Source organism: Equus asinus, chromosome 1 (genome assembly GCF_041296235.1).
Source record: "Equus asinus isolate D_3611 breed Donkey chromosome 1, EquAss-T2T_v2, whole genome shotgun sequence".
NCBI classification, from domain to species: domain Eukaryota; kingdom Metazoa; phylum Chordata; class Mammalia; order Perissodactyla; family Equidae; genus Equus; species Equus asinus.
The window spans coordinates 27,530,288-27,544,486 of NC_091790.1; the positions used below are offsets into that span (position 1 = coordinate 27,530,288).

Consider the following 14,199-nt stretch of genomic DNA (forward strand, 5'->3'; position numbering starts at 1 on the left):
TCCCTGAGAGAGGAGCTGATAATTCTCCATGTTTGCAGAGAGCTGTAAATTTTCACATGCGTTATCCCATTAAGGGCCGTGACAACCCTGCGAGGTGGGGCCCCCTCTCGCTGGCCCCTCTTGCTGCTGGTGAAGCGGAGGCTCTCTAAGTGTTGTAACCGCTTTGTAGATTCTGACAGCTATTTTCCAGAGAAAGGCTTCATTCAGTCACAACTCCCAGACCTCTTGGGAGACGCTGTGGCATTCGTTAGATGTGTGGCCTTTGCTGCATTAGTGACGTTATAAGATATTTAAGCAAATCCAAAGACTCAGTCTGTTTCCTCCCAATGAAGCATTTTAATCAATTTTGCTGTTTGGGTCATTTTCTGTGTGTGCTGAATGAAGGAAAAAATCACTCTGGTGGGGGCTAGTTTACCCCCCCTCGACAAACCAACATCCACCAAATAGATTAGATTTGGGGCAAAGATTGTCACAGTTCAGGAATGTTCTGCAGTTGGGTTCCCTCTCAACTGAAAACATTCTTTTGATATGGAGAATTCCTATGAGGATTGTAAAAATTATGCTCATAGGACATATTTCTGCCTCTTGAATGCAGCCTACAAAAGGGTTATTAAAAATTTACCTCTTTGTCAATAAAGTTCTGTATGGGACAATTTTCTGGCTGCATTTTAATGTAGTGTTCACTGTCCCCAGATGTATGAAGGAGGAGACAAAAGGACCTTTTAAAGCTCTGGTTCTAGAATGTTCCTATTATGCATTTAATTGAATCAAGTGACACACATGGGCCTTGCTGTATGTGGACCCAGTTTTAGCTGTAGGCTGTTTTCACACCCCACAGAGGCTTTAAACCTGGGGCCACGGAGAAGTGTGAGTACAGACATCTTATTTCAGGAAGAAGAGTGTCTGAAAAGCAAAATGACTTGTGAGTTGTTTTAGAACAGCTGATCCTAATTCTTCAACTTTTGAGGAGTTTACTAGAAAGTTCCTTCTCTGTATTGATATAAATGATTCAATTTTTTTTAAAGTTTCAAGTATTAATATAAATGATTCATTTTTTTTTTTAGGTTTCGAGTATAAAGATGACAGCTAAATTGAATATTTGGAAATGCTTTTTTGAACAGTGAGGAAAACTTTAGGCCTTTTTTTTTTCTAATAACACCTGAAGCAAAGATGATAGGGTTTTTACTATTGGCTTTATACTGATTGATTTAAGCCATATTTTTCTAAGGCACACCTGTTATTCATTCTCTAGACTGAGGACAATTTAGTTATCTTCTTGATGAGAGAAGCTGAAGCTTTTCTGCTATTCTTAAAGGCGACCTTCAATTAATTTCCCTAAATGAAGAGCCCTAGTGCTTAATGGAAAACATCAGGAGTGGCCAGGCTGGGCCTGTGGGGCTGTGCCTCGACTTTCAGCTTAGCTGGGCCTTCAGAAGGGCTGGAATGAATGCCCAGGGCAGAAACCTTGGTTTGGAACAGTGGTTCCCAGACTTCAGATGCCCTGGAGGACTTGCTCAGACACAGATGCTGGGCCCCATCCTGGTGTTTCTGACTCAGCAGGTCTGAGCAGGGGCAAAGAATGTGAATCTCTGCCAAGCTCCCAGGTGATGCTGATGCTGCTGGGCCAGAGACCCAACTCTGAGAACCACTGCACTAGGGTCTGTCGGTGGGTAACTCTGGGTGTCAATGAGGTCAAGACACTTGGGCTACTTTTGTTTAGCCTCCTTGAGAAACGTGGATTGAAATGGACATGTGAGTCTGTTTGTGCTCAGACTCCCCTACGGGAGCATCCCTACGATGGGGCGGTGTTTGGAAATGGCCTGTGCACTGGCTGCAGCCTTGCTCGTCCTCATCTGTGTGGTCCTGTGCAGTCTCCCTGGAGGAGCCCAGCGAGAGACATGGGAGGAGGGGACGGTGAGCCCACAACGCAGCGCCCTGGGTCAGAGTGATGCTTATGTTACAGCTCACGCGGAGGCCATTTGTCTGTCTTTGAACAACCAGATGGGCCCTGTGTTTCCGGGAGCTTTGGAGGATATTTAAAATACTTTCCTCTGACTTGGTTTAAACAGAATAATGAATGTCTCTCCCCACGACAGCAGAGCCTTTTAAAATTTTCCAAAGTCTGAGCGTTGTCTTCAATGAATCGTACGCGATCATTCTTCTTTCCTCAGGACAGCAGTATTGTTGACACAGGACACCCTGAGGAAGTTCAGTGTCCTCTGCCCATTAGACGGCGTGTGTGAGGAGGGCCTCTACCTCTCCTTGACTCGCTGGCCTGACAGTGGACCGTCTGTGCCATTTTTATAAGGGCCACTCATTCATTGATTCAACAGATGTTTACTGAGTGCTGACTCTGCACCAGGCATGCCTCCTGGCAAGGGGGATGCCATGGGGAGCAGAACAAACCCCCTATTCTCATGGAGCCACATGCCACAAACCAGCAAGCAAACATGTACTATCGTGTCAGCTACTCACCAGTATTTTGAGGCCAGTGAAGAAAAAGAAGGAAGAGAGACTTTGAGGAAAAGGGGTTAAGAAAGGCCTTTCTGAGGAAGTGACATTTAGGAGAGATAGGATGAAGCCAGAAAGGAGGGAGCCACATGACTATCTGAGGGAAGTGTGTGGGGCTGATGGATTGCACGTGAGGTGAGAAGGGACGAGACCAGTGCAGCTGGAACATGGAGGGGCTGGAACACCACGAGGAAGTGGGAGAGTGTCAGGGATGAAGTCAGGAGTAGCCAGGGGCCACCAAGTGCATGTAGCATGTCGGCTGCAGTGAGTTTGGAATTCTCCCTCAGTGACGGGAGGCGGGAAGTCATTGAGGGTTGAGAGCTGCTCAGTGATCCGATGGGATTTGTGTTTGAAGGGTCATGGACTTCTGTGCAGAGCACCCCTGTGGGGAGGCAGTAAGCAGGCAAGCTGGTGATGGGACCGGAGCAGGAGGAGTCAGGACATGGCCGGATACTGGGTCTATTTTGATGGTTTTTCAGACAGGCTTTGTAAGGGGTTGGATGTAGAATCTGAGAAAAAGAGAGTTAGGAGTGATTCTGGGTTGTTAGAGCTGAGTAAGTGGTGAAGTGAATTCCTGTTGACTGAGCTGGAGCAGGCTGGGGTGGGAGGAGGGGATCGGAGGGTGGAGGAGACCAGGGGTTTGGTTTCATACGTATGGTTTCACAAGCCTGTAGACATCCAAGTGGAATGTTCAGTGGGAATTAGAGATGTTGGGGTTAAAGTTGAGAATCGTGTGTATAGATGGCATCTGAAGCCATGGGCCTGGATGAGATGACCTAGGGCATTGGTGGAGATAGAGAAGGAAGAGACTGAGCCCCAAGCCCTTGAATCCTGCAATATTTAGAGCTTCTGAAGAGAAGAAGGATCCGGCAAGGGAGATAAGGAGCTGTGAGTCTGAGCACCAACGAATCTCCCCAAGCAACAGGCTTATCCTTTAATGGAATTCATCCCAGCCTCCCTGGGGCCATGGTTGCTAAACGGGTACATGGCACATTCTCTCCTTCTCTTAGTGGAAGCACTGCCATTTCTTAGTGGGTGAACTTGGGTTCACCTTCTAACAAAAAGAGTTCCTAATCTGGTGTGTGGAGGTGCATAGATGGGGATTAGAACATCTGAAAATGTCCTGAAATCCTCTTCAAAATACTGTGTGTAATGTGCACTTATCTGAGTAGAGGGTGCGTAGCTTCTAACAGATTCTTTAGGCAAGACTAGGGGATATTTCTCAATACTCTGTAAATAAAAAAGACACTGAAGTAATAAATTTTTAGACTTATCAAGCACAGGAAGAGAACAAATCCTTTCGCCCAGATTTAAACTTACAGAAAATTGGCAAGGTAAAAGTGAATAAAGAATCCAGGAACCTTAAAAATACTCCCGCTGGGGAAAGCAAAAAGCAACTCCTGAAATGGAGAATGCAAATGAGCCAGTGTGCAAAGAGCACGTTCCAGCACATACCTGTCTACATCATTAACCAATGATGGAGAACGGGCTAATTGCCAAATAACTGGTACAAAGATGCAAACCGCATCAGTAGTGAAATCTAAATTGGACAACACTGTGTGAGCAAAAACATAGACTTATTCCTTCCTGAGGAGACCATGCTAAGTGATCTTATGGACTTTATAGCCACTGTATTCCACTTCAGTGTCATCGTCAGCGCTTGACCTGGAGGGGCAAACCACTGTTAGTTGGGAGTTTTCAAAAACAAAGACTGACTTGTGTTTCGTATCTTCATTCAGCTTGTACGCACTCACACATTTCAGACTGCAAAAGAGACAAAGACGATGCGAGATATTTTTAGAATCAGATTCAACACTGATATGTATTCTCCTGTTGGAAAGTGCTCTCGATACAGCCAAGTACACTTGTATTATTATTTTTTCCACTGCAGAGCAGAGAGGAGGCTGAACAGTTGCTTTTGTATTAAAACATCATGATTACAAATAATCATAGTAGAGTGAGGAGTGGGGCCCATTTCGAGATGGCCTTTGCCTTTCCTTCTTAGAACACAAGACAGGTGGCTTCACCTCTGCTCATTATCACAGCAAAGAAATGCTGAGTCTGGTGCACAAAGAGTAACCAGAAAGCTAATTCACCGCAAATATCTTATTTTAGAAGGAATGAGGTTGGTTGAGCTGTGCGGTACAGAGATTCTTCTGGGCCCTCGATATTTAAAGAATGGGCATGAATTGTCTTGGTGTGAATAGGAACTGGGTCTTTTTTTAGTTTAGATCTGGAAGTGTCCCATTTTGGACAAACTTTGGTTAACTGGTGCATTTCTTCGAAAAGGGACGCTTTCATGGAGAGAATTGTTTGAAAAACTTTGAGAGTTTTTGACTCCATTTAAAGTTCTATCAGAGAGTAGAAATTTATGTTTAGGAAAACGTTCATGGAATATTTTCCCAGGTATATTATTTCTTTAAAATAACATCAGTCTTTGAGCTTCCTAGCTTCTGCTTGGAAAGGGCTAGAGATAAACATCTCAAAATAGCCGAAAGAAGTAAGAGACGCAGTGGGTATTGAAATATACTTAAACTTACTTTGTTTTAGCTTCTTAAATTCCGGTACTCTGAGGTGTCCCACAACCTACACGGGAACTTCTCTAGAGACCTTATGTAAGTAAACCCCAGAAGGACTAAGGCTTTCTTTAAGAAATCTTCAGTTTTGAAAATCACGTTCTCTAAGCATGCAACCATTTCACAGAAGTTTTGAACTTTGTATTGCTGCCTGATATTTTGAAGATGAAACTGGGCCATAAAAATTATGTGCTGTTCTTCCATTGTTATGGGAAGGGGGAGGGCAGATGAGAGAGTGCCCACTGAGGTGACTTCCTGGAGGGAGGGTAGGCTTGTGAAAGCCCCGGGGTCTTTCACAATAAGTCCCGTGTTACAACCAAGATCCACGCCTGTGACGGGCCAGAGACCACCCCCTGGCCCACGGGGATGGTTAGAACTGGGCCCTCCCCGTGCTCATGGTCTGAGCATCTACGCTGTTCCAGGCACTAGGCTATCGGCTTTCATAGGAGAATCCCCCCAGGCTCCCATTTATCCATCTGAGCTCCCTGCTGAGCCTTTTACTCGCATGCCTTTGTCATATGATGCTCGGAACCTGCAAGGTGGACATTACCGAGCCCGTTCTGGGATGAGGGATTTGAATTTTTAGAGAGTTTTGTTAACTTGCCCAAGGTCACAAGGCAAAGAGATTCCACACCCATTTCTGCTGGGTTCTCATGCTGTGCCCTATTCTCTTTGCCCCTGCCTTGGTCATTTGGTCCTTGCAGTGACCCTGGGAAGCAGAGACAGTTACAGGTGAGGAAACTGAGTGTAAGTGACCTGCACTGGGCCCTAAGGCTCCTGAGTGACAGGCTCAGAGTTCCCGCCCAGGTGCTGACTCGAATGTCCAGGGCCTTACCCACTGCTTCCCTTGACTAACTTGTGACACTTGGATGGGGTCTTCCAGCAAATATAACACAGTCATAAAGAGACAGACAAAAACCCTGCCTCCGACACCGGTGCTTAATATTCCCCACTTTCCATCTTTGCCTCCCCCTTAGACATCTCAGAAAGGGAGTTCCCATGTAAAAATGTAGCAGGTGAAAGAAGCACTGTCTCCCTCGGAGGTCTGAAACCCTCTTCCCTTTTGAGTTGATCAGAAATTATTTGCGAGAAGTGGAAGACACACCGGGGGGAGAGGTGAAAAAGCAGGCCATTCCTATTTCTATACTAGTAAAACAACATATTTTTAAAAAATCTCCAGAGAACATGTGCTATCTCTGTAGTCTTTTTGGTCTTCTGCAAAATCATCTGCTTATGACAAAGAACTCACCTTTGCTTTGTAAGAAGCACCATATTGTCTGAAGATTTTTCAAATATGTATTGCTTTGCTGGGGTAGAAACTAGTCATTATTCATGTTATTCTCTTTGAAATAAAAGGCCAACAAGTATGAGAAATGAAACTCGGTACCTTGCATGGAACACCTCAATCCTTACAACATTAGACTTTACAGCTGAGGAAACCTGAGGCCCAGAGAGGTCAAATAACTTGACAAAGGCAGCACAGCTCATAAGTGACAGAGCTGGGAAATGAACCCTGGTGTTCTAATTCCAACCCAAAGTTGGGGCTCTTGGCTCAGTGGCAGGTCTTCTGGCTCCTACATCAGGCAGTTTTCAGGAGCATGTTGGGGAGTGAGAGGCCAGGCCTGTTTCTCTGAGAGGCCAGGCTTGTTTCTGTGAGTCCTAACAGCCATGTCGGAAATTCCAGCAGGAAATTTCAAAGGCACCAAGAAGCCATCATTCTAACTAATAGCGTCATGGACTTTGGTTTCTTTTCGATCACATCACTGATGCCAAGACAACAGCTGATGGGTACAATTGAAGATTATAGTTTGGAGAAAACCTGCCTTAACTTGTTGATGTCTGCTTCTCGCTATGTTTTCCCAAAATATTCACATGAAAGCCAATTTGTCTTACCAGGTCATGCATCTCCATTTACCCTAAAAAAACACTTACAGAAACTAGGGCGGGGGCTGCTTAGATGCTAGATTTCATATGCTGAGCCACTCATCAAGGAAGATGAATAATGAGGCAGTTTTAAAATTTGATGTTTGCCTTTAGAAGCTTGTGTCTCAAATAATGAGTGACAACAACCTCGAGGTCAACGTTCGGTATGTGGGGGAACACATTTATTTCTTCACTTTTGCGCGGAAACTGCACGTTGCTACAGAATGGGATACTTTGGACTATGCATTTCTGGGCAGGTACAGTATTTCTCAGGTGTGTGGAGTTGGTGTTCCATCTTTATGAATCTTTCTGGGCTGGGTTTCAGATGCCCAGAGCTGGCTGCCCGGTGTGCCTGAAAAGCCATTGTCAGGACGGATTGTCTTACAGTTGGTCTTCTCTTTGGGCGCCTTTTCTCTTTCTCGGTTAAACAAAAGAGTGCATATCTTTTGTCTTTTTTTTTGGTCTCAATAAAATTCCAAAATACTACCATCATACCCACAGAGATGTGCTCTGAGAACCCATTCCACTGGTGGGAAGAGGCAGAGGAAAGAATTGCCAAGGAACAGAATTCAATTTGTTTCAAGGTGTAATCACTAAGATGCATATAAGTCATTTAAAAAAATTATCGAGAGCCCTAAACAAACGGCTGGATAACATTTTGGCAATAACACATCGGGTCCTGAGATGCAGTATGTCATACTACGGAAGGACAAAGATTCAATCTAGCATTTTAAAAATAAGATTGGCCATGTGACACTTCCCACCTAACCCTGCCCCCATCTCTTCTCCCAGTCTTCCCCCACCCCACCCAAATGTCAACTGGAAAGCCCCTGCCAGCCCAGATCGCTAGCGGGCTAGAAGCATCAATTACGTTTATAGCTGAGTTTCATAACGGACTGCGAAACTGTCCTTCTGTAATTGGAATATAGATTCAACAGTTTTATTGAATGTCAAAGCACATTGTTCCGCACAGCTGCTAGAGAGGTGCTGCTGAACTGGGGTTTCTCTTCCACGACAAACACCTATTAAGCAGTCAGCATAAACTCTCCCTTACAACCTCTGACATCACCCTCAGGGCAGGCAGACACAGAACAGCAATTGCTGAATTGCGTATGAAAATTATAGTTTTATTGTCTGTACAACTGAAGGTTTAACTCGGACTCCTGCTTCTGTGCGAGCTGTATAAAGAAGCAATTCTTCTCTTAGAACAAATAAGCACAGTACACTATTGTAATCTAAGAAACAGGCACTATTTATGTATTGGAAAGCCTTGCTCTCAATAGGGCTAACAGTCCCATGGTCCACAAGCCACTATTTTAGCAGCTGTAGAAAAGAAAGCTATAGAAGTCACAAATAATGAGATGCTAAAAGCAGCAGAGACAGATGATCAGAACACTGAGGGATGCCTTCCTCTACTCCCAGCTGTTCCCACCGTTAGTTTAGCAAGCACGACTCGTAGGTAGGAACCATGTACTTAATGTTGATGAAGGCATCTTCTCCTCCGTAGCGCTCAAAGGCTTCCAGCGTCTCCTGGATCAGGTCTCCGATGTTCTCCCTCTTCTGCTGGCTGTAGTCAATGCCGTCTCCGGAGTTCACTGGTTCATGCAAACACAAAGAAGCCCGTTATTTCTTTGCAGTTTCCCAAAAGGTCCTGCACGTCAGTCTCGGCGTTTTCTCTGAATGCGTGTTAGGAGACATAGCATTTAACATTTTTCTGTGATCTTGCAGAGTTTTAGGAGTGGTACCAAATATACAAAAGTACAAAATCCCACATTGGAGCTGATGGAAATTAATCTAAAGTAAAGACATAGAGTAAATGAAAGTGAGTTAATCATGGTTATAGTACAGATCACAAGTCAGGGAACCTCTTTCTCAAATCTGACAACTGCAATAAGGAGTGTTCTCTTGGACCCTGAGTCCTTCAAAATCCCAACCCGGTATATTCAGAAGGAATGTTCTATCATCAGATTAGGGTGTTGGCCCTTTGTAATTTGAAATGGACACACTGTGGAATGAGAGACTTGTTGCTTTCGTCCACAGAGTGAACTCTTTCTGTTGTAAGTATCACTAATCCAAGTGTTCAGTTATCTGAAATTATTTCCCTCACTTGGATGCAGATGAGCTAGGAGGAAATTGCCTTTCCTGCTGTGGCTGCTCCTGACTGACTAATGAACATTTCGATGACAGTTATAGTGATGGTTTCGCAGGGAATTTGTGCCACTACTAGTGTTGGAGTCTAAGTCCAGATAGGTGGTCAGCCCCATGGGGTGCCTAGAGGATCCCACTAAGGCTTGGCCTGACAGAACCTGGAAGTGACCATTGTAGGTGCCTCTCAGGCCCTGTGAGGGCGGAAGTCCTAGGGTTGGCCTTTGATGGCCTTGGGAACCTAGGTGTTGGCAGTAGTACTCCACTCTGCACAGAAAACTCATTCTCAAACCATCTGGATAGGAAGTATCTGATCGCACCCAACCCCTGAGATGTTAGAGGAATTACCCAAGTGTGTGGGAGTCTGACAAATATGGGAGACCTTTTGTTTCAACCCAGAGTTCATAAATCCCATGATTTTTTTTCTCTAATGATAACCATTACACACATTCATGTTGCAGTCCACTCACAGATTTCCAAGGGCTTCAACAACATTTATTCTCCCAGGAAGCGAGACATTACTGAGCCTCTGCTGACATTACCCCTGTCTTAGCTAACGATGAAAGTCAAGTGCAACAGTGTGGGCTGAGAGGGCTGAGGAGGGTGAGGAGGAGAGCTCAGGCCATGGACTGCTACAGGGTGCAACTTGAAAGTGTGTGCTTTACCAGATAAAGTATTTATTTTATTCACATTTCAAATATGGCTCCAAAATGTTTATCTTGCTTGAATGTGAATATAATAGAGTTATATAACGCCCAGTTATTTTGGACATTTTAAAAACGACTGAGTAATGGTTCAGATCAGTAATAAAAGTAACAATTCCAATCCCACACAGCATAGATAAGCAGTTCTTTTGCCTGATTTTTCCAGAAACTTGTTAGAGAAATATCACTGTCTTCTATAACACAGAGATAATGAATTGTTCTCCTGATTAGTTTCTTTTGGTGGGGGTAAGGCAGGCAGAAATATTACTAATTTTCAGAAAGAGAAAGAGATTATGACTCATATAGCTATAATGCCTATCAATTTTTCATAAAAATGAACTTAAAATGGCTCACAAAGCTATCGTAATTAGGTGCTTTTTTCCTTCTTCATGGTGGGAGTGTTTCTGCTATGACCTGGACAGCTGGATTTACATTAAAGTTTGATTTACAGAGTAATTGATCGTCCAAAATATCCATTTATGACAGTTACATAGAATAAATGAAAAATAAGATGTTTGGACAAAAGGGTTCTTGCCCTATTGTTTTTGAGCAAAAGAGAAACTTTTTAAAAACAAAAATGTAGACAAATGCACAGTGAATCGGCTTTTTTTTTCTTTTTTGAGAATTGTAGGGTGGTCTGAGAAAAGAGTCAGTGCAGTCAGGATTGCCCACTAGAGAGGACCACGTGGTATCAATCCACTTCCACCCACTGGGGAACTTTCCAACAGGTGAAGGTCTTTGGGTTCAATTAACAGTGAAGGAGGAGGAAGCTTGTGCGGGTGTGTGTTGGAGGGGAGTTGCTGATATTTGTTACAGGTGTAAAGAAAAGATGTTAAGGAAGAAAGTCCAAAAGACGACAGGACAAAAGCAACAAAGGAGTCAGAAAAAGGGGCAGGAGAGACAGGGACAGATAATGTGTGTGACAAGGGAGATGGATAATGGAGAACGTATCTATTAGGAACAACGTCAGTTTCCCAGGATTCCCATCGGAAGGTGAGGAATGTCCAGCGAGAGTCTTTGGCTGATCTTTGTGTGCCTCCTGTCCCCAGCTGATATTCCTGATAAACCCCTCCTGGTCACGAAAGAGGTAGATTTAGGGAGAAGGTGGCATGACCTAGGTTTGCATAGGACAGCCAAGCCCACAGCAGAAACCCCCTGGAAAGCACATGGGAAATATAATTGGTGATGGTGCTGAGTTGTGACAGCCTCGATCCAGTCCCTTATGGACGAGGATACGTAAATTAAACACTAATAAATGGTGCCTTTTGTTGGCATATTAGTCAAAAGGTCAAGAACTGAATAGATCACGGGACAGACATATTTTCCTGATGGAGGCAGAGGGGATTTGGCAAGTCTGCACACAATGGAAAGCTTAACACACCCTCTTTTTTCCACTGCCTTCCAGAATGCTACAATGACAAGCAACACTTTATTTCCATAATAACCTATTCTTACTTTTTAAAAAATATTTAACTGTAGGAGTAAGTAAACTATGTAGCTTTTTTGTTTCTCAACAGTGTATAAACCCAAGTGATAAAGAGAACAGAGCAGAATAGAAGTTGCTTATTCAAAAAGTGAGTTGGAGTTGGAATATTTTGTGGTTACAGAATGTGTATCACTGGGGCAGAAAAAAAGACCAAAAAGGGAACATGTCCCTTATTTTGCATGCTGTAATGATGGCAGGGCAAGTTCAGAGTCAAACCACGTTGAGAGGCAGGTGAGCAATGTGGTGTCTATTTCAAAGCTGCTATATTGTCAGGTTCCTTGAGAATCTGAATTTAAGGTGGTAAGCTTGAGCTTATCATTTTAAATACATACGACGCTGTTGGAAAATTTGCTTGTGAGAATACGGCACTTTAAAATAAACTTCCTCCTCCTTCACTGTTAATTGAACCCAAAGACCTTCACCTGTTGGAAAGTTCCCCAGTGGATGGAAGTGGATTGATACCACGTGGTCCTCTCTAGTGGGCAATCCTGACTGCACTGACTCTTTTCTCAGACCACCCTACAATTCTCAAAAAAGAAAAAAAAAGCCGATTCACTGTGCATTTGTCTACATTTTTGTTTTTAAAAAGTTTCTCTTTTGCTCAAAAGTGACTTACAATTGTCAATTCTGATTAGGAATATGACATTTCAATTTGGAAACTAGGAGTCTATCTTATATCCAGCAGCTGGAAAGATACATTGATGATGGAAAAGATATCTTTTATTTATAAACAAACAAATAGGACTATAACAAAGGTTTAAACCAGACTTTGCGTTTCTAAAGGGATAATATGCTAGCAGAGTAGAACAACAGATTTAGTTTCTCAAAGAGTCTTGCGTGCAGAAGGCATGCAGCTACTGCTTGAAAGTTGTTCCCTGTTAGGAATGATTTTAAGCACATTTATGATCCTGAATGTTGACATTGTTTTTGATTATGTAGGCAATATGTTTAAGCACACACATACTCTTTTTCTATCTAACCCTCTTTATACTGTCCTAACCGGGATGCTTTCTCTCTCTAGGTGCCATTTTGGTCTGAACTGGGATGCGCATATATCCCAGTCTTTCATCTGGCAACGGTTTTCTCCCGGTCCATGAACTCAGCTTGTGGCTGTGAAGTGACTGCCATAAACACCTCACCACCAAGGGCCACCGCAAAGGGCATGTCTATGAGACGCATTTACATTTCACACAGATAACTGCTATGCAGTGGACATGGTCCGGCAGCGGACATGTACCATGTAGGATTTTATGAAATATTGTCTTAGCACTTTTGCAATTTCTAGACTGTGTAGAAGATTTGTTCTTTTCCTTTATTGAGTTACTACTATTACAGGAAAAAAGAAAAAACCAAAAGCAAAGCCGGAAATCAGGACAAGTTTGAGCAAGGTCTTCCCAAGTTGGTGCTGCAGTTGGCCTTGACAGCATTGCTTCACCACACTGAAGAGCACTTTTGGTCGTGACACCAACAGCCGTTATTATGACACGATGTTCTCTGTGTAGACTGAACACTCTATTAAGCGCTGTAGGGTATGCAATATAAAAAAAAAGGCTCTTGCCTTTGGGGAGCTTGTCATCAAGCTGGGGAAGCCTACCTGGCCGTCCTCTTGGAGAATACAATGATCACGTACACCTGCCATGGAAATAAGTCCCGGCTTGTGCACCCTGACCTCAGAGCCTCAGGGCAGTGGGCATCTCCCTTACCACTTAGATTGCCACTGGAACCTGTGTCCCGAGAGAACTCTTGTCCATGTCAGACATGCGAGTCCTTTTATCTTGGAGACATGAAGAGCAGTAAAAGAGTGGATGGATGGCCATGGGGAGACTCAGGATCCTGAGTTCCATTCAAATTTGGATTTCTCTGACTTTCATGTGCTTTGGCAAACACTCTTAGATGTTAAATGTGTAGATGTTCTTATATGAACAGTAATATACAAAGGAATTATTTGGAAATGAAAGCATTATTTCAGGCATCAGAGATATAAAACACAATTGCTTTCTTCAGGGTGTTTATTCAACATACCTGAAGTATTATTTATTTGGTACCAACAGATGAAATAATTTATGAAATCTACCTGTACTTTCATGAATAAGAAAATAAATAGGCACAATTTCAGGAAAAGAAGCGCTTCCATCAATTTTGCACAAGTCGTAGCTGAAGCAGCAGCTTTGCATCCTAAGAGGGACGAGCAGGATCACGCAACGGAGAGGCGGTGGGTCCGCAGGAAGGAAAGCGTCGGTGCCCACCCCCACCTGTCGTCCTGAAATTGCTCACGACTTGGGTTCTTTCAGAAGCCAGGGAACTAAACATTCTTAGAGAAAACACTAGCTTGGGAAACTCAAAAACCACCTGAGTGAATCAGGAAATGATAAGGGATGACTCAAGTGATGTCCAGACTATCGTTACCCATCTTTCTTCACACTAAATTCTAACTTTTGGAAGCTCCCATGTCATGATGTAACTGGCTGTGCTCAGTAACAACAATGGTTCATGTTACCTCTGAGGTGTACAATAGCACTTAAAGTAACTGTAGAAATTTGCAAATACCTCAGACAAATAAACGATGATTAACCTGACGGAACAACATTCCCCGTAGCCTTTGGCAGCACCAGACAGTGAGCCGGGCAGACCGATTCTCTCAGCGCACCTAAGGCTAAATTACAGTCATAAAACCAAGGCTTTGAAATAAATTGCTGCTGACGCATCATGGTTTGGCTACACCCTCCCTTGGTCTACCACTGTTTCTCTGGCCATTTGTGTGTGGAGTCTGGTGTGTTGTCAAGTGTGGCCGCTTTGCATGCACGGTATTTGAACGTGAATCCAGGCCACGTCCAGCCTGGAGCTTTTCTCAGTG

General features: G+C 43.7%; 1 protein-coding gene across 1 annotated transcript in view; it reads right to left on the bottom strand.

The window, feature by feature from the left end:
• Positions 1 to 7,117: 7,117 nt before the first annotated feature.
• PACRG (parkin coregulated) overlaps positions 7,118 to 14,199 on the bottom strand; it is a 459,177-nt gene continuing 452,095 nt past the window's right edge. The window contains exon 5 of the mRNA XM_014858375.3: positions 7,118 to 8,605. Within this exon, the coding sequence (XP_014713861.1) occupies positions 8,445 to 8,605 (161 nt within the window). The 3' untranslated portion in view covers positions 7,118 to 8,444. The remainder of the gene's footprint in view (positions 8,606 to 14,199) is intronic.